At 50.6% G+C, this 20,995-nt stretch overlaps 1 protein-coding gene across 1 annotated transcript in view; it reads right to left on the bottom strand.

Annotated features, from left to right (window-relative positions):
* LOC126536494 (glucose dehydrogenase [FAD, quinone]-like) overlaps positions 1 to 20,995 on the bottom strand; it is a 187,661-nt gene that overhangs the window by 56,620 nt on the left and 110,046 nt on the right. Inside the window, exon 7 of the mRNA XM_050183489.3 lies at positions 9,348 to 9,492. Coding sequence (XP_050039446.2) covers positions 9,348 to 9,492 — 145 coding nt within the window. The remainder of the gene's footprint in view (positions 1 to 9,347; positions 9,493 to 20,995) is intronic.

Below are 20,995 nucleotides of genomic sequence, written 5' to 3'. Positions count from 1 at the left end.
GACTTCGTGGGCTGTCATCTTGGGGATGTAGTCAGGTAGTCTTGCCAGAGCCAAGTTAAAAAGAAATGGGCTGATCACGCTGCCCTGGGGAACCCCGGAGGTCACGCTGCGAGGGGCACTGAGCGTGTCGCCAACTCGCACTCTGAGCGTGCGGTCACTGAGAAAGGCCGCGATGTAGTCAAAGAGGCGGCCGGTGACACGTAGCTCACGGAGGGCTTGAATGATGGTGGTGTGAGGGAGACTATCAAATGCGCGTTGCACATCGAGCAGCACGAGATATCCGGCTTCTTGGCGACTTGCTGCGTGCTCTAGAGTAGCCACGACGTCCGCGAGCGAGTCAGCTGCTGAGCGCAGTCGCCGGAAACCACTCTGTTCAGGGGCGAAAGCGTCGAGGGCGGAGGCAATCCACTCAAGGCGGCGCAAAGCCATGGCCTCCAGAGTTTTGCCGGCTACCGAAGTAAGCGACACTGGGCGATAGAAGCTGACGCTCGTGGCAGCTTTGCCGCGCTTGAGAATAGGGACGACGATCGCCTCTTTCCAGTCAGCAGGAATAATGCCACTGCGCCCGACGCCATTGAAGGCCTCGAGTAGGGAAGGGAGCTGCGCTGCATCGACGTTCCTGAGGACCTGATGAGTTAGTCCGTCGGCACCAGGCGCTGAGCGTCGTTTACGCGTGTTCAAAACAATGCGCAACTCACTGAGGGTAAACTCGGCCGAGCAAAGCACCTCTACGTGCTCCAAGATTGCCCTCGTAGGAAAGTAGCGCAGGGGAGCGAGGAGTTCAGCCTTGTTGTGCGGCGGTAGTTCGCAGGGTGCACTGACGGGGCGCACAGACGGTGGCGGTGGAGCGAAGGCATCGGCGAAGAGTTCGGCCAGTTGCTCTGTGCTCAAGCCCGTAGCCACCGCGATGGAGAGTGCAGGATGGCGAGGGACCTTGAGACGGAGGAGGGAAGCGAGAATGCGCCAAGGGCGCGACTTGTCGCGAGTGTCCTCCAATGACACGCAGAGACTTTGCCAGCTCTGATTGCGGCGCTGCCTGGCGTGACGGCGACACGCAGCGTCCAGGCGGTTGTATAAAGTCCAATGCTCCACCTTGTCGCTCTTGATGGCACGGCGTTCGGCGCGACGACGGACAGCGCGCAGATTGAGAAGCTTGATATCGGGGACCGGCGATCCAGCAGGCACCGCGCACGATTTTGTAGCGGCATCCAAACACCTCGTAAGATGCGTAAGAAAGTTTGTATTCGCCGGAGGGGGTATGGCACAGAGGGACCGAAAATGGGACCAGTCCGTGACGCGGTACGTACATGTCCGCGTGCGGTTCAGGCCGAGCGGGTCGAGAGAGATGGGATAGTGATCCGACCCCTGCGTGTCAGGGCTGCGAACCCACTCGTAGTGGCATCGCTCACTCGCGAGCGACAAGTCAATCGCACTCCCGTGCACCCTCCGACGCACAAAAGTGGGACTTCCGGTGTTGATGATTAGCAGGCCCGAAGCATGGATGGAACTCAGCAGGTCCCTGCCGTTCGGCTCACTGTGGGCGCTGCCCCACGCCGTGTGGTGGGAGTTGAAGTCACCGCACACGACACAGTCACCACCGATGCGCGCGGTGAGGCTCTCGATGAAGGTCGTATCCCACCGTCGTACGGGTTGCACGTACACGCTGGCGACACAAGTGTCGGCCCCCCCAACGCGCACAGTCACAGCCACACACTCTACGGAGGTGGGTACAATGTCGGCCACACTAACGACGGCTTGGGCAAGACGCGCACGGACGTAAATAGACGCGCGGGAGCGACCGGGTGGATGGAGCGGATCGCAGCACTGCACGTTGGCGCAAGTCCGTAACTCGCAGGTGGTCGCACTGTGGTATCCCACAAATCCCGGAAAGTTGCACTCCCCGTCGCGCGTGTATGTCTCTTGCAACGCGAGCACGTCGTACTCGTGCAGAAGTAGGTGTTCGGAAAGTTCGGCGTGTCGTCGGCGCAGCGAGCGCACGTTCCACTGCAGGATGCGCGGCCGACGCTTTGCTGTGCGACCAGCCATGGTGATTGTGTTGCTGTTGATATGCCACTGCCTGCAGGCAGATGGCCCGGAGCGGATGGTCAGCTGGCAGCAAGGTGCTGACTGCTTGCATGGTGAGCAGCAGGTTTTCTACCAGCTGATCCATAGTAGTTTGGGCGGGTGGAGCAGCAGTATCCCGTGTCTGCTGGCGTTGAGAGGCACGAGGGGCTGGTACCGGATGCCTAGGTGCAGGACTGGGGCCCTTCAGCACGCTCGCATAGGACCGCGCCGAAGATGGGGACTGCTGTGGCTGCTTCTCCTCCCGGACTGCTGCCCTGACAGCACGCCTCGACAATGCCGAGGTGGAGGAAGCCATGATGGTGGCCACCTCCCGTTCTTCCTGCCATTTGGGGCAGGCGGGAGTGTCGGCCCTATGGGGGCCCCCGCAGTTCCTGCAGCGGACTTTCTCGCAGGAGGCGCCCTCCGCGTGGCTTTTGCCGCAGGAGATGCAGTCGGTCGGCCATCTGCAGGACTCCAGCACGTGCCCGAAGCGGCCGCACTGCCGACATTGCACTGGACGGGGCCTGGCAGGTCTCACCCTGAACCCGAGCTTGAAAAGGCTCACGTGTTCAGGGGGGACCGGTCCCGCGAATCGGATGGTGATGGTGCTCTCCTCCCTCGTTGCCGACAGCACGGGAACGCTCGACTCGATGGCTCCCAGCAGGTCTGTGTCCGCGGGTAACCCGACCACCCCGTGCAGGAAGCCGGTGCTCTTGCCGCGCTCGGCTGGCAGTCGGGCAGTCACTGGAATTCCGTGCAGCTCAGTGACTGCCAACAGCTCCTCCAGGCACTCCCGGGTGGTAGTATCGGCGGCCACGATGTTGCGCTTATGGTTAACGCGAACCACTGCAACACCGGGCCGCGAAGAGAGGGTTGCAGCGAGTGAGAGGCGCGGTGCTTCTCGGAAGGTTCCACCGGGCGCCGAGGGACGGAAGAGCACCGTACCGACGACCGCGGGGTCAACCGGGAGTGCAGCAGTCTCCAGGGCTCGTGCACGGCGCCGGTCCCTCTTTGATTGCACCAGCGTGAAGTCGTGCGTGGTGGACTCGCGGGCGGATGGTGTCACTCTCTGTACTGCGGCTGTAGGCACACTGGGGGTGACCAGGCTAGCGGGTGGGCGCCGCGAGTCGTCCGTTGCCCCGGGAGACGAACGGGAATCATGGGCAGGCTCCTTCCTCTTCTTCTGCTTCTTCTTCTGCCTCTTTGGCTTCGGCCGCGAAGCAGGCTGGCATGGTGGGTCCTTTAGGAACCGCGCCGCGGGGTGATCAGGGCCCTGATGTGACGAAACAGCGGGTGTTGCGTCCGTCAGCTCCATCTCGTCGGCAGCGCTTTCGTTTGTAGCTGGTTCGCCAGCAGACGCTGCAGTGGACGCGCCGCCATCAGGAGCAGACGGCGCGTTGAGGATGGTTCCGTGCGCGCCCTGGCTCTGAGGGGCAGCGGAGGCGGCGGCTGTAGACTCGGCGGGATGTCGAGAGGTGGTGCTCGCCCTTCCTGGAGGGCCTCCGTCTTGGGCGGCAGGCGGAGAGGAGGTGGCGGCTGTTTCGCCCGATTGTGGGGAAATGGCGCTGCCGTGGTCCGGTTGCTGCACGTGGCAGCTGGCTGCCGTGTGCTGCTCCGGGCTGAGGGGAGAGCTCGACGGCTGCTTACGTCGCCCGGTTGGCTCCTCGTCCTCGCTCTCCGTCTCGCGGGCGCGTTTCCGGGAGCTGGACATATCCATGTCCTCGTCGTCGGAGGGGGGGAGCGGGACCGAAGCATGGGGCTCTTGTACTGGGTGCCCGTCCTGGAGAGGCTCCGAAGCGGTAGTAGGCAGGGGGGGATCCACAGGGAGATCGAGCGTGGCGGCCCGTTGACTGAGCCACTGGCCCAGCATACGAGTGGCACGAAGTTCCAGGTCCTCCCTTGCCCGGAGTTCGTCGAGGGATGCAGGGCCGAGTGTCACCAGGCTCAAACTGGCATGGCGACGGTGGCGAACGCGTGGCGGGCGCTCTCCGGGCGAAGCGAAAACCATCTTGGCCCGAGACTTCAGAGCGACACGCAGCCTATCATATCTTCCGCGAAACGACCCTCGGGTGTTGGATGCGTCGGCTTCAGCTCACAGTGCACGTGCAACGCTTGTTGCTCGTGCGGCATCGAGCGCTGTCGGACTCCTTCCACGCGCCGTGTGCCTGCTGCACGTGCGACAGGTGTTCTCCCGGGCGGACCGCCGTCGTCTCGAGGGGCGTTAGGCGTAGCAAGGCGTGGGGCGGTCGGCGAAGATGAAGCTCGAAATCTTGACCAAAACGCACTCACATTTAATGTAGGTGGTATCCGCTGGTTCCTTGAAATCTTGCCGATTCTAACGGTGCAAAATGAAAGGGGTGAGCGGCCTTTCTGTAGAGATGAGCGCAGGACGCAGGAGCCCATGTGAGGCACGTCAGTACTCCACGGCCCCCTGGCGGCGAATCCTATGCTGGTTTTAAATCCACGTCGCGTATAGTGTACACGCCGTTTCTTCGTGACATCATCATCAGCCTGGTTGCGCCCACTGCAGGGCAAAGGCCTCTCCCACACTTCTCCAACTACCCCAGTCATGTACTAATTGTGGCCATGTTGTGCCTGCAAACTTCGTAATCTCATCCGCCGACCAAACTTTCTGCCGTCCCCTACTACGCTTCCCTTCCCTTGGAATCCAGTTCGTAACCCTAATGACCATCCGTTATTTTCCCTCCTCATTACATGTCCTGCCCATGCCCATTTCAATTTCTTGATTTCAACTAATATGTCATTAATTCGCGTTTGTTCCCTCACCCAATCTGCTCTTTTCTTATCCTTTAACCTTACACCCATCATTCTTCTTTCCATAGCTCGTTGCATCGTCCTCAATTTCCCTTTTCGTAAGCCTCCAGGTTTCTGCCCCGTACGTGAGTACTGGTAAGACACAGCTGTTATAAACTTTTCTCTTGAGGGAGAATGGCAACCTGATGTTCATGATCTGAGAATGCCTGGCAAACGCAGCCCAGCCCATTCTTATTCTTCTGATTATTTCATTCTCATGATCCGGATCTGCGGTCACTACCTGCCCTAAGTAGTTGTATTCCCTTACCACTTCCACTGCCTCGCTACCTATCGTAAACTGCTGTTCTCTTCCGAGACTGTAAAACATTACTTTAGTTTTCTGCAGATTAATTTTTAGACCCACCCTTCTGCTTTGCCTCTCCAGGTCAGTGAGCATGCATTGCCATTGGTCCCCTGAGTTACTACGCAAGGCAATATCATCAGCGAATCGCAAGTTACTAAGGTATTCTCCATTAACTCTCATCCCCAATTCTTCCCAATCCAGGTCTCTGAATACCTCCTGTAAACATGCTGTGAATAGCATAGGAGAGATCGTATCTCCCTGCCTGACACCTTTCTTTATTGGAATTTTGTTGCTTTCTTTATGGAGTGCTACGCTGGCTGTGGAGTCGCTATAGATATCTTTCAGTATTTTTACATATGGCTCATCTACACCCCGATTCCTTAATGCCTCCATGACTGCTGAGGTTTCGACTGAATCAAACGCTTTCTTGTATTCACTGAAAGCTATATATAAGAGTTGGTTATATTCCTCACATTTTTCTATCACCTGATTGATAGTGTGAATATGATCTATTGTTGAGTAGCCTTTACGGAATCCTGCCTGGTCCTCTGGTTGACAGAACTCTAAGGTGTTCCTGATTCTATTTGCGATTACCTTAGTAAATACTTTGTAGGCAATGGACAATAAGCTAATCGGTTTATAATTTTTCAAGTCTTTGGCGTCCCCTTATGGATTAAGATTATGTTAGCGTTCTTCCAAGATTCCGGTACGCTCGAGGTCATGAGGCATTGCGTATACAGGGTGGCCAGTTTTTGTAGAACAATATGCCCGCCATCCCTCACCAAATCTGCTGTTACCTGATCCTCCCCAGCTGCTTTTCCTTTTTGCATAGCTCCCAAGGCTTTCTTTACTTCTTCCGGCGTTACTTGTGGGATTTCAAATTCCTCTAGACTATTCTTACTTCCATTATCGTCGTGGCTGCCACTGGTACTGTACAAATCTCTATAGAACTCCTCAGCCACTTGAACTATCTCATCCATATTAGAAATGATATTGCCGGCTTTGTCTCTTAATGCATACATATGATTCTTGCCTATTCCAAGTTTCTTCTTCACTGTTTCTAGGCTTCCTCCGTTCCTGCAAGCATGTTCAATTCTATCCATATTATACTTCCTTATGTCAGGTGTCTTACGCTTGTTAACTTGGAAAGTTTTGCCAGTTCTATTCTAGCTGTAGGGTTAGAGGCTTTCATACATTGGCGTTCCTTGATCAGATCTTTCGTCTCCTGCGATAGCTTACTGGCATCCTGCCTAACGAAGTTACCACCGACTTCTATTGCACACTCCTTAATGATGCCCGTAAGATTGTCGTTCATGTCTTCAACACTAAGGTCCTCTTCCCGAGTTAAAGCCGAATACAGTACCTGTTCTGTAGCTTGATCCGGAATTCCCCTATTTTCCCTCTTACTGCCAACTCATTGATTGGCTTCTTATGTACCAGTTTCTTCCGTTCCCTGCTCAGGTCTAGGCTAATTCGAGTTCTTACCATCCTATGGTCACTGCAACGCACATCCAGAGCGCGATAAACCCAGAAAAATGTCATTCGGCTGCATTGCAGCTCGTACAGAAGGCAGAGACACGAATGCTCTTTCTGCAAATAGTAGGCTTCTTAGAAATTAAAGTTAGTTGTAAGTCACTTCCGTCTTATGTGGACCAATTCATATCATGTCCTGTCTCTTCACTGTGTCTCGTCAAACCTCGCATAGCATATTCTGCACAAAAGACGCGTACCAAACTATATCAGGAATTACAGCGGCCAGTTTTCAACCTACTGTGGTAATCAAATACAGACAAGAATAAAATATTTGGTCAGCAGACGCGATGCAGGGCGTATGTATACAAGATAAATACAAATGAACTATTATGGGGGTTTACGTGGCAAAACCATGATCCGATTATGAAGCACGCCATGGTGGGGGTCTCCGGATTAACTTCCACTGCTGGGGGCTCTTCAGTGTGCACCGAAGTCTGAGTACGCTGGTAGAAAACGAGAAGCACGCGTGTAAGCAGCGCAAGTTTGCCGGTTCTTGCGACAAAACACACAGATTTCTTACAACGACGGAAAACACATGCGCCCTAATATGAAGGAACCGTTAAACAGGGACGGTTTGTAGTTAAGAAGGTAATTATTGATGACCTTGATTTTTTTTCCTTTTGTGAGTTGCATATGTATTGGGCTGCACAACTGAGCTCTTCATTTTTTCTGGCCGGCGCTCAAACGTTGTTTAATGTGTCTGCTTTAATGCCCCTAAAGTAGTAAAACGCCGTTCATTCACTATATATTATATGGCTGACCAGAAAAAAAAATATTTTTTTTACTATTTGTTATATTGGGATGGGAGTAGCAGAGGAGCTCTGTAGAGATTTATACAGTACCAGTGGCACCCACAACAATAATGGAAGAGAGAATAGTCTAGAGGAATTTGAAATCCCACAAGTAACGTCGGAAGAAGTAAAGAAAGCCTTGGTAGCTATGCAAAAGAGGAAGGCAGCTGGGGAGGATCAGGTAACAGCAGATTTGTTGAAGCATGGTGAGCAGATTGTTCTAGAAAAACTGGCCACCCTGTATACGCAATGCCTCATGACCTCGAGCGTACCGGAATCTTGGAAGAACGCTATCATAATCCTAATCCATAAGAAAGTGGACGCCAAAGACTTGAAAAATTAAAGACTGATCAGCTTACTGTCCGTTGCCTACAAAGTATTTACTAAGGTAATTGCAAATAGAATCAGGAACACGTTCGAGTTCTGTCAACCAAAGCACCAGGCAGGATTCCGTAAAGGCTGCTCTACAATAGAGCATATTCACACTATCAATCAGGTGAAAAAGAAATGTGCGAAATATAACCAACCCTTATACATAGCTTTCACTGATTACGAGAAAGCGTTTGATTCACTCGAAACCTCAGCAGTCATGGAGGCATTATGGAATCAGGGTGTAGACGAGCCGTATGTAAAAATACTGAAAGATATCTATAGCGGCTCCACAGCCACCGTAGTCCTCCATAAAGAAAGCAACAAAATCCCAATAAAGAAAGGCGTCAGGCAGGGAGATACGATATCTCCAATGCTATTCACAATGTGTTTACAGGAGGTATTCAGAGACCTGGATTGTGAAGAATTGGGAATAAAAGTTAGTGGAGAACACCTCAATAACTTGCGATTCGCTGATGATATTGCCTTGCTTAGTAACTCAGGGGACCAATTGCAATGCATGCTCACTGACCTGGAGAGGCAAAGCAGAAGGGTGGATCTAAAAATTAATCTGCAGAAAACTAAATTAATGTTTTACAGTATCGGAAGAGAACAGCAGTTTACGATAGGTAGCGAGGCACTGGAAGTGGTAAGGGAATACATCTACTAAGGACAGGTAATGACTGCGGATCCGGATCATGAGACTGAAATGATCAGAAGAGTAAGAATGGGCTGGGCTGCGTTTGGCAGGCATTCTCAGATCATGAACATCAGGTTGTCATTATCCCTCAAGAGAAAAGTTTATAACAGCTGTGTCTTACCAGTACTCACGTACGGGGCAGAAACCTGGAGGCTTACGAAAAGGGAAATTGAGGACGACGCAACGAGCTATGGAAAGAAGAATTATGGGTGTAAGGTTAAGGGATAAGATAAGAGCAGATTGGGTGAGGGAACAAACGCGAATTAATGACATATTAGTTGAAATCAAGAAAAAGAAATGGGCATGGGCAGGACATGTAATGAGGAGGGAAGATAACCGATGGTCATTAAGGGTTTCGGACTCGATTCCGAGGGAAGGGAAGCGTATCAGGGGGCGGCAGAAAGTTAGGTGGGCGGATGAGATTAAGAAGTTCGCAGGGACAGCATGGCCACAATTAGTACATTACTGGGGTAGTTGGCGAAGTATGGGAGAGGCCTTTGCCCTGCAGTGGGCATAAGCAGGATGATGATGATGATATTGCGATGAGCCAACTATAGAATCTATTCTACTCGTCCACATGAGTGAGCACACGCAATAAGGCAAACACCCGCGATATACTGTATACATAAATTAACGTTATCGTGCAAATGATTCCTGAAGGTTCTGTACTAGACATGTCCCAATGGGTGCCATTATGCACCGGGAAACGTACGCGGCAGTGCAATCTCTCGAAACGCGTTGTGCAGATCCCACACATGTACATAAGCCTCACCCGTGTTGTACCGGTAGTACTCGATAGCGCCCCTAATACCGGTGAATCCCTCGCCGAGGCTCTCGTTCAGGTGCACCAGCGATCCAGCGGCCAAGGCGTGGTCCTGCAAATTCTCGCCAACCGGGAGATCCGCCACCACTGGAATCTGCAGTATAGGAGCGTGAGTGTAACTTCACACCGCCCGCGCTGTAAACGAGGCACTCCTACTCAGCTAAGTTAAAACTTGCCGCAACGCCACTCTGCATAAACATCTACTATGTTCTCTTGAAACCCTAGTACGTACCCTAGCATTCGGCACAGGCACGTACCCAGGATATCTTTTCGCGGGGGGGGGGGGCAACCTCATGTAAGTTTTTTATGCAAATCTGCGGGGAGGTACCTTTACTAGTACTAATGTGAACAACACCCACCATTCGCCATAAAGACGCGCAAACCCGCACAAGAGAGTTGAAATAGGGTGTAAATCACTCGTACGCCTGTGAGATACACCTCTGCTTTCCTTGGCAAACAAGAAACCACATCAAATGGACTCGCGCATGAGAGAAGCGCAGGAAGAACACTTGAACAGTGCCAAGAACGAGTATACAAGCGAAAGTGCCAAATAAAGATTTCTAGTAGCGTTGTTGGAATTAGCTCTGGAAGAATTATAGAGAAATATATATATATATATATATATATATATATATATATATATATATATATATATATATATATATATATATACACACACACACACACACACACAGGGTGCTTCACCGAGCACTTTCAACAATCTTTAAAAGTTGCTTGCGGCAGATATTACAATTCTAGTTCATCACTGGTCTACTCGAAGCAGCGGACAATATTTGCACGAAAAATTTAGATCCAAAATAAACTGTATAATAAAAATTCACGAATTCAGTTTTTAACTAACTACATTATCGGCCATGTTGCAATTTACAAATTTAGCCGTGGAGTTCGCAAAGTGGCTACACTTGGAGCGAATTTGAAACATTACACCAGTTTCGAGATATAAATTCCAGAACTTTGCGGAGAAATTCCTTGGCGTTCCACCTAATTTGTTAGCAAAACGTCGTTTCATAAACTGAAGCACACAAGTAACTGGAATGCCAATGAATTTCTCCGCAAAGTTCGGGAATGTATATCTCGAAACTGGTGTGGTCCTGAGAATTCGTTCCAAGTGGATCCGCCTTGCGAAGTGTACTGCTGGAATTTCTAAATTGCAATATGGGGCATAAGATAATTAGCTAGAAAGTTAATTAGTGGATTCTTGTTATTTGTAGATATTGTATTTCAATGTTTTGTGCAAGTAGTGTCCGCCGTTTCGAGTCGACCGCCCCATCAACTAGAATTGAGCTATCTGCCACAGGCAATCTTTAAAGAATTTGGAAAGTGTTCGCTGAAACACTCTGTGTGTGTGTGTGTGTGTGTGTATATATATATATATATATATATATATATATATATATATATATATATATATATATATATATATATATAGGAGAAGAAAGGGGGTTATCCGAAGGGCCTGATTTTTATTACTCATATCATAAGAAGCCAACAAACACTGACACCAAGGACAACATAGGGGAAATTACTTGTGCTTACTAAATGAAATAAAGAAAAGATAAATTAATGGCAATGAAAGTGGATGACAAAACAACGTGCCGCGGGTGGGGAACGATCACATGTCTTCGCATAACGCGTACGATGCTCTAACCAATTGAGGTATACCGCGACGCCGTCTTCCCGTCCACTTTCTGGGGTATTTGTGTGTTACTATACTGGAACTAACCCTGGGAGTGTTAGCCAGCGCCACCACTCACAAACGTTGGCGGAGGATGTGGAACATCCTTTCTACCACCGGCGTCACGAGTACGTGATCTTCGTGGGTGAAGGCGACTGGTCAATAAACCCGCACATGCTGCCTAAAGGCATCAATGTTGCCGGATTGGAGACGTTCGTTATGTAAGAACGAGAAGGAAGAGGGTTAACCGAGGGGTCCGATTTTTATTAACGATATTCTTACGGAAGGATGAAAGAAGAGAAAGGAAGAAGATCGCGGGACGCTGGCTGCTGCGTGTTGTTGGTGGTCAGCAATCATAACTACTCTGACCCATCTTGTATATATATTGTAAATACAAAGTTCTATACTCCCAACATACCCGTAACATATTGGTGAGTACTGCGGGATACCACGGCTGAAGATGGAACTCCGCAGTGGACGTCACCGTCCACTGCGGAGTAGACCGCCTCATCAACTGGAATTGAGCTATCTGCCACAGGCAACCTTTAAAAAATTTTGAACGGTTTAGAAAATCACCGTCCGAAACATGAAGGACGGTTAGCACGCGGGATCAACATCCTTGCCACCTCCTACGTCACCGTCGCCGTCGCCAGCTACGGCGCTGTCACCTTCGGTTGTGGTTGTGCAACCCAAGGATAATGCAACCTTCTGCGGCACCGATTGCGCCGACGTTGAAGAGCGGGTGGCCATGTACGAACGCGTGAGTGGAATCAACAGATGGGACCCTACGCTTATGCTAGCTAACCTGTTGTTCTACCTGAGAGGCACGGCGAAGGTGTGGTACGAAAACCACGAAGAGGAGCCAACCAGCTGGGACCAATGCAAAGAGAAATTGACAGAGTTGTTTGGCAAACCAGCTGGCCGTGAAAATGCCGCAAAGCAGGAACTAACCTCCCGTGCCCAATCCCCTACGGAGTCCTATGTCTCGTACATCCATGATATGCTGGCACTTTGTCGTAAAGGCGATCACGACATGACAGAAGCTGAGAAGGTCGGGAAGGGAATTGCTGACGACGCCTTTAATCTGCTCATGTGCAAAAGCTGCCCTACAGTTGACGCAATCATTAAAGAGTGGCGAAAATTCGAACAGGCAAAAAGCCGACGCGTCCTGCAACCATTCGCCAGACTTCCCAATACTGCCGCAACGTCGACGTGTGAAGATCAGCCCGCACAGCAGCATGCGTCACCATTAGAGGACGTGGTGCGAATCGTTCAACGTGAACTGGATCTGATGGCGCCGGCAGCTTTCTGTTTGCGTAGCCCTGATGCTACCACTTTTTCAGTTCCCCTCGTAAAAGCAATCGTTCGCCAGGAACTTGAAAACATTGCTTTGCGTTCTGTCTGTGGTGTTGCCAACCCCAGAGGCAACGAACGGCCTTCAAGAATTTTGGCTCCACCTCGACGCTTCTCTCCGCGTCATCACAACCCGACTGAGTGGAGAACTGCGGACGACGAGCCGATATGTTTCAGCTGTCGCCGCATTGGTCATGTCGGCCGACACTGTCGCTACTAGTGGCCCTCAACACCTCGCACGCCGGCCAACCAGGGCCGCTTTGACGGAAATGCCCGCAATGTTCCGCCCACTGCCGTGTCTAACAGCGCCGACAACTCTGCTAGGAAGACGTGGTACAGTCGCTCACCATCGCCGCACAGACACCAGTGTCGTTCACCGCAAACACGTCGCCTTTCATCCCCTGTGGCTTTTGGCCGCACCCTTTCGGAAAACTAAGAAATGCAGCCTTCGGAGGTGGTGCTGCATTGCCTACTACTGCAACAAATCCCCTGTCTGTGCCCACAAGAAGTGTCATCATCATCATCATAATCATCATCAGCCTGACTACGCCCACTGCAAGGCAAAGGCCTCTCCCATGCTTTTCCAACTACCCCTGTCATGCGTTAATTGTGGGCATGTTACCCTGCAACCTTCTTATTCTCATCCGCGCACCTGACTTTCTACCGCCCCCTGCTACGCTTCCCTTCTCTTGGGATCCAGTCCGTAACCCTAAATGACCACCGGTTATCTTGCCTCTTCATTACATGCCCTGCCCATGCCCATTTCTTTTTCGTGATTTCAACTAAGGTGTCATAAACTCGCCCTTGTTTCCTCACCCATTCTGCTCTCTTCTTATACCCCCCTCTTGAAGTTACACCCATCATTCCTCTTTCCATAGCTCGTTGCGTTGTCCTCAATTTAAGTAGAACCCTTTTCGTAAGCCTCCAGGTTTCTGCCGCGTAGGTGTGTACTGGTAAGACACAGCTGTTATACAATTTTCTCTTGAGGGATAATGGCAACCTGCTGGCCATGATCTGAGAATGCCTGCCAAACGCACTCCAGCCTATTTTAATTCTTTTGATTATTTCAGTCTCATGATCCGGATCCGCGGTCACTACCTGTCCTAAGTAGATGCCCTTACCACTTCCAGTGTTCGATACCCATCGTAAACTACTCTTCTCTTCTGAGACTGTTAAGCACTACTTTATTTTTCTGCAGATTAATTTTTGGACCCACCCTTCTACTTTGCCTGTCCAGGTCAGTGAGCATGCATTGGAATTGGTCCCCCGAGTTACTAAGCAAGGCAAAATCATCAGCGAATCGCAAGTTACAAAGGTATTCTCCATTAACTCTTATCCCCAATTCTCAATCCAGGTCTATGAATACCTCCTGTCAACACGCTGTGAATAGCATTGGGGAGATCATATCTCCCTGCCTGACGACCTTCATTATTGGAATTTTGTTGCTTGCTTTATAGAGGACTACGGTTGCTGTGGAGGCGCTATATATATCTTTCAGTATATTTACATACGGCTCGTCTACACCCTGGTTCCGTATTGGTTGCATGACTGCTGAGGTTTCGACTGAATTAAACGATTTCTGGTAATCCTCACCAGAGGAGGATTGGCCCACCCTGGTGCAGTACTTGCCCACAACCTCCTATATGAATACAACAATTAAATCCCGGCCCTCGGTTCCCAGCAGCTGCGAAGAAACTAACCACGGTGGTGGTCAGGTCTGTGACGCAGCAGAGGGCGCTAAGAATCTCTGGAGACCGGACACGCCGCCTTTGGAATCGGAACCTGATAACATTTAACGCTAGAACGTTGTCTAGCGAGGAGAGTCTAGCAGTGCTATTGGAGGAATTAGCGGGCATTACATGGGATGTAATAGGCCTCAGTGAGGTTAGAAGGACAAATAAAGCATATGAAGTGCTAAAATGCGGGCACGTCCTGTGATACCGGGGAATAGCGGAGAGACGAGAACTAGGAGTCGGATTCTAGATTATTAAGGATATGGCTGGTAACATACAGGAATTCTATAGCACTAACGAGAGGGTGGCAGATCTTCTTATGAAACCTAGTAAGAAGTAGAAATTCAAGGTCGTACAGGTCTACGCGCCTACGTCCAGTCATGATGACCAGCAAGTTGAACGCTTCTATGAAGACAAGGAATCGGCGATGGGTAAAGTGAAAACAAAATGCACTATACTGATGGGCGACTTCAATGCCAGGCTAGGCAAGAAACAGGCTGGAGACAAGGTTATAGGATATGGCATAGGTTATAGGAATAGCAGGGGAGAGTTATTAGTAGAGTTTGCAGGACGGAATAATTTGCGGATAATGAATACCTTCTTCCGCAAGCTGGACAACCGAAAGTGGACGTGGAAGAGCCCGAATGGCGAGACTACAAATGAAACAGACTTCATACTCTGGCATCATACAAGATGTGGACGTGCTCGGCAAGGTGCGCTACAAGACTGCTGCGAGATCTTACCATAGGATGGTAAGATCTCGAATTAGTCTACGCTTGAGGAGGGAACGGAAGAAACTGGTACATAAGAAGCTGATCAATGTAAGAGGGAAAATAGAGGAATTCCGGATCAAGCTACAGAACAGGTATTCGGCTTTAACTCGCAAGTGTAATTGACTTTAAAATAGACGGTGTACCTGTCCAAGCACTCGTCGACACTGGAGCCTACGTCATGTGACGAGTGCTAGGCCACGTAGACGTTTAAAGAAGGTCCTCACCCCAGCTGCTGCCTGAGTGCTTCGTGGGGCCGACGGCGGCGTGCTGGTTGTTCTTGGAATGTGTGCTGCGTGTTTAAGTATCGCCGGCCGCCCTGCTTCTGTTCTGTTTGCTGTGATCGACAACTGACCTCACGATGTTATCCCTGGATGGACTTTTTATCCGCTCGTTCTATTCTCATCGACTGCGCGGCCAGCGTTCTTCAGTTAGAACTGCCTCAACTCGCCGAAGCTCCGAGCACCGCCCCAGCACAGTTATGCTCGCTTCACAATGTGCGTCTGTCACCCGACGCAGTTACTTACGTCGCTTTGACCGCCCAAGCACAGGTTCCTGCGGTGAATATGTTATTCGCCCCTTCATCGACGTGCTTTTGAAGCGGAACGTTGCTGTTTCGCATACGCTGGTCAAGGTTACTACTAACGACGTCGTTCTACCACTCCTGAATTTCAGCATGTGCCCTCTAGTGATTCCAGCCGGCATGTTCTTGGCCAGCGTTTCTAGTGGTTCCAAATTTGACATTGAGAGTGTGAATGCCGATAGTGGTATATTAACGCCAATTGCAGCTCACAGCTCTTGCTCCTTAACGGATGACTTCGCGAAAATGATTGCAACTGCCCTCACCTCCGCACAGGCCACGGACATACGTCTCCTGCTTGAATAGTACATCTTTGGTTTCGGCAATAGGCCTTTAGGCCAAACATCTGTTTTTCACCATATAAACACTGGAGACGTGAATCCTATTCGTCGGCGTCCCTGTCGTGTATTGCATGCTGAACGTGAAATAATCCAATCAAAAGTGGACAAAATGCTCCGCGAAGGGGTCATCGAGCCATCAGCCAGCCCTTGGGCTTCGCCTGTCGTACTTGTGAAAAAGAAAGATGGTACCTGGCGTGTTTGCGTCGACTATCGCCACTTAAACATAATCACGCGAAAAGATGTCTACCCACTGCCACGCATCGATCACGCCTTGGACTGCTTGCGCTGAGCTAAATACTTCTCGTCCATCGATCTTGATCCGGCTACTGGCAAATGTAAGTTGATGAAATGTACCGCGACAAGACGGCCTTTATTACGCCGGATGGTTTATATCAGTTCAAAGTCATGAGCTTCGGCCTATGCAATACTCCTGCGACATTTGAACGTATGATGAACTCTCTTCTGCGAGGCTGCAAACGGACACCTGTCTCTGTTACTTTGACGTCATTATTGTTTTTCTCCCACGTTCGGCAGCCACCTTGCCCTACTCGCTGCCATTGTTGCGGTCTTCCGAAAAGCCGGCCTCCAACTGAACTCCACGAAGTGTCAATTCGGGCGCCGTCAAATTACCGTGTTGGGACACCTCGCTGACGCATCCGGTGTCCAACCAGATCCGGAACAAGTTCGCGCCGTACGCAGTTTCCCTGTGCCACGTTCTGTTTCTGACGTGCGCTGCTTCGTCGGCCTATGTTCTTACTTTCGCTGTTTCGTCAAAAACTTCGCCGACATTGCTCGGCCTTTGACAGATCTTCTTAAGAAGAATACGCCATTCTCATGGGGCCGTGAATAAGGTCACGCGTTCGCCCCCATACTTCCCAACCTTCCCATACTTGCCCACTTTGATCCATCGGCACCGACCGAAGTCCACACTGACGCAAGTGGCCGTGGAATCGGCGCTGTTCTCGCCCAACAACAGAATGGTACCGAATGCGTCATAGCTTACGCCAGCCGCCTGCTGTCAGATGCCGAGAGAAATTACTCCATCAACTCGCGGGAGTGCTTGGCTTTAGTTTGGGCTGTCGCCAAGTTCCGGCCATATTTGAACGGCCGCACATTCTCGGTCAGCGGATCAGCAGGTCACCGGATCCTGCTGCGCATGATCCGGTGACCTGCGTGATGGCTTTTACTGACATGACCGACATGCGCACTGAACAACAACGCGACAAATCCTTACAGTCCATCATCGCCGGAGTGCAATTTTGCAGTACTGATGCCAGGTGCCGTATGTTTGTGCTTCACGACGGCATTCTCTGCCGCCGCAGTATCAACCCTGACGGCTCTGAGTTGTTCCTCGTCCTTCCTCGGCTTCTGCGATCCGTCGCTCTCGAACAACTTCACAATGCAGTGACGGCGGGACACTTAGGAATTTTGCGTATATACGGCCGCGCACGACGCCGGTTCTTCTAGCCGGGTCTCTACCGCTCCGTGCGTCGTTATGTCGCGATTTGCGAATTGTGTCAGCGTCCGAAGAAACCTCCCCTGCCACCTGTCGGACGACTCTATCCAATTAAAGTTCCCTCTAAACTGTTCTTTCGCGTAGGCCTTGACCTGCTTGGCCCTTTTCCGATGACGTACGACTAAAGGGAATAAGTGGATCGCCGTCGCTACTGATTACGCGACCTGCTACGCGATAACAAAGGCGTTGCCGACTAGTTGCGCAACAGTCGTCACCGATCTTCTCCTCCACGCCGTGATTCTCCACCACAGTGCACGTCGACACTTACTTGCAGACCGCGGCCGCTCGTTCTCATCTTGAGTTGTCGACGACCTCTTCCGCTCTTGTACTACTGAGCACAAGCTGTCCACCGCCTACCACCCACAAATGAACTGTTTTACGGAACGTCTTAACCGAACAATCACAGAGATGCTGTCGATGTACGTCTCCAATGATCACTGCAACTGGGACGCCACGCTGGCCTACGTGACGTTCGCGTATAACTCGTCCCGACATGACATCACAGGATATTCGCCCTTTTATCTTTTGTATGGTCACGACCCCACATTGCCGTTTGACACCATCCTCCCTACTGTGTCACGTGTTGCAACTGGGTACGCTCGTATTGTCATCAATCGCGCTCACATGGCACGTCAAGTCGCCCTATCTCGTTTATTAGCGTCGTAGCATATGCAGAAATAGCGTTATGACTGGTGAAATCGCGATGTTAAGTTCGCGCCTGGAGCTTGTTCACCTGCTTTGGTCACCATTTCGTCGGGTTAGCCTCTCCCAGAAGTTTCTCTCTCACTACAAACGGCCTCATGAAGTCCTACGTCATGTTAACGACGTAAATTACGGGATTTCGCAGATTCGGTTTGATGCATCCTTAAGTCCGACGCCTGTTGACGTCGTCCACGTTTCGCGGCTGAAGCCATACATCGCGCGCAATTCTTCGCCTACCATGCTCCGAGATGGCGCTTCACCACCCGGGGGTCCTGTTACGGAAGGATGAAAGAATAGAGAGGAAGAAAAAGATTGCGGGACGGTTTCTGCTGCGTGTTGGTGGTGGTCAGCCATCTTAACTACACTGACTCATCTTGTATATTGTAACGGACAGCTGAGTGACGGTATTTAATCACTTTAGGCTGGGCGTACTTGTGCCCGACAAGCAGCTAAGCGAGAGCCTCACTACAACGTCCACAGTCTTTTCGCAAGCATCCTATACCTCTTCTTCTTCCCACGTGTCCCGCGCTGATGACACGTTGCTCCGATTGCGCGTGCCTTGCGAGCTCGTGTTGCCCGCTTCACTGCCGCTATCTTTCGCAGGTAGCAGTAAACAACTGGACGGACGCAGGAAGTGGCTGGCGCGCGTAATTTGAAATCATCTTGTGTCATTGTCCCCCTTCCAAGAGTGCATCGTCCCGATGCTTGTACAGAAGGCGGTGGTTTCTAGACTGTCATTCGCAATGATTGTAGGCGGAAACAGATATTGTCTGTCGTAGTACGGTTTCATTCGGAGGGCATGGACGATTTCTGTTCGATGCCGCCGTCGTGATGAGGTTACTTGACCTTCTGGAGCAACTTCGTAGTTCAAGGGACTTCAAGGGAATAATTCGGAGAATTATCCTATACGGGCCAAAATAACGACGAAGAAGCTTCTCGGATAGGCCGCGCATCCATACGGGAGTCCACACCCATACTTTGTCTCCAGGCGCATACTGGCCGTCTCTTCGTCGCAACTTGTATCGGTCCGCGTCGGTTTGCTGTTGCTGCTGAATTCCGTGTCGCGCCAGCTGCCGTGCTTCTTCAGCTCTTTGTGTGAAGTCGCTGACGTTATTGTCATTTTCGGAGGTCTCATCTACAGAGAGCATAGCATTAAAGTTGTGGTGACGGTCCGGCCAAAAACGAGTTGGAAAGGTGTCATTTGAGTCGTCTCTTGCACAGATGTATTGTACGTGAACGTTGCGTGCGGTAGTATCCTGTCCCATGTTCGGTGCTCCATGTCTACGTATATAGACAACATATCAGTCAACATTCTGTTGAGTCGTTCATGCAGTTCATTTGTCTGCGGATGATATGGCGTGGTTTTTCGGTGACTGGTGTACGTCAATTTCATAATGGACTGTGTCAAATGGGCAGTAAATATGGTTCCTCGGTCGGTAATGAGAACTTTAGGAGCGCCATGCCGTAGTACTATGTTATTGACAAAAAAAAAATCAGCTACCTCTCTGGCCCTTCCCTTGACAAAAGACTCTGTCTCGGCATATCGAGTTAGGTATTCAGTTGTAACTACGATCCAACGCTTTCCTGATGACGATGTGGGAATGGAGTTTCCGGTGGATGTATCGGTTTTAGGAGACCGGCTGGCTTGAATGATAGTATTTTATGTTTTTGGCAGTACCGGTAGGTTCTTACGTAGTGTTGCATAGAATTCAATAACATTGGCCAGTAATACTTCATGCGGATGCGCGCGAATGTTCTGCTCACTCCTAAATCTCCTGCTGATAGATCGTCGTGGCATGCTTCCAATATCTCGAGTCGTAATTTTGAAGGTACGACGAGCAGAAATGTCTCTGTAGTATGTTCAAAATTTCTTTTGTACAGGACATTGTTTCTCAGGACGAACGACGACAAGCTGCGGACGAAAGTTCGTAGATTGTCGACAGGGTGTCCTTCTAGGTAACCAATGAGCAGGCGTAACTCCGCGTCAGATCACTGATGCTGAGCAATTTGCGATGTCGTCACATCTCCTAGGAACAGGCAATCCTGTCCATTTTTTCCTAAGCGTGGATTCGCTGTATTCAGTCAGTGCACGTGACAAGCAATATGCATCACTGTGCTTGTGACCGGACTTGTATACGACCGTTATATCGTATTCCTGCAGCCGCAGACTCCATCTTGCCAGCCGTGCAGATGGGTCTTTGAGATTCGCCAGCCAGCCCAACGAATGATGGTCGCTGATAGCTCGGAATGGTCGGCCATATATGTATGGTCTAAGCTTGCTGATGGCCCATAGCACCGCGAGGCATTCTTTTTCTGTCGCTGAGTAGTTCACCTCAGCCTTCGAAAGTGTTCGACTAGCATACGTAATGACTCGTTCCTCTCCATTTTGCCACTGAATGAGGGCAGCACCGAGGCCTAAATTGCTTGCGTCTGTGTGAATATCAGTTTCGGCTTTCTCGTCAAAATAAGCAAGAACTGGGTGGTTCTGAAGACGATTTCGTAGCCCATTGAAAGCATTCTCCTGCTCATTCAACCAGACGAAAGGCGTGTCTTCTTTAGTTACCCGCGTTAGTGGTTCAGCGATCCTTTAAAAAAATTTTTGACGAAGCATTTGTAGTAGGCGCAAAGTCCTAAGAATCACCTACAGCCCTTTTGTCGGTTGGTTTCGGAAATTTTTCCACTGCGGCAGTCTTCTCAGGGTCCGGGCCAATGCCTTCTGAACTGACAACATGGCCGAGGCAGAGAAGCTCGCGAAAGCCGAAATTACATTTCGGGGGTTTTATCGTCAGACCTGCTGATCTAATAGGTTTCATCACAGCCCGCAATCGTTCTACGTGCTGCTCGAAGGTGGTAGAAAAAATCACGACATCGTCAACATAAACGAGACAGGTTTGCCATTTCAGACC

Source organism: Dermacentor andersoni, chromosome 3, assembly GCF_023375885.2.
Source record: "Dermacentor andersoni chromosome 3, qqDerAnde1_hic_scaffold, whole genome shotgun sequence".
NCBI classification, from domain to species: Eukaryota; Metazoa; Arthropoda; class Arachnida; order Ixodida; family Ixodidae; genus Dermacentor; species Dermacentor andersoni.
This window is presented reverse-complemented; position numbering and strand designations above follow the sequence as displayed.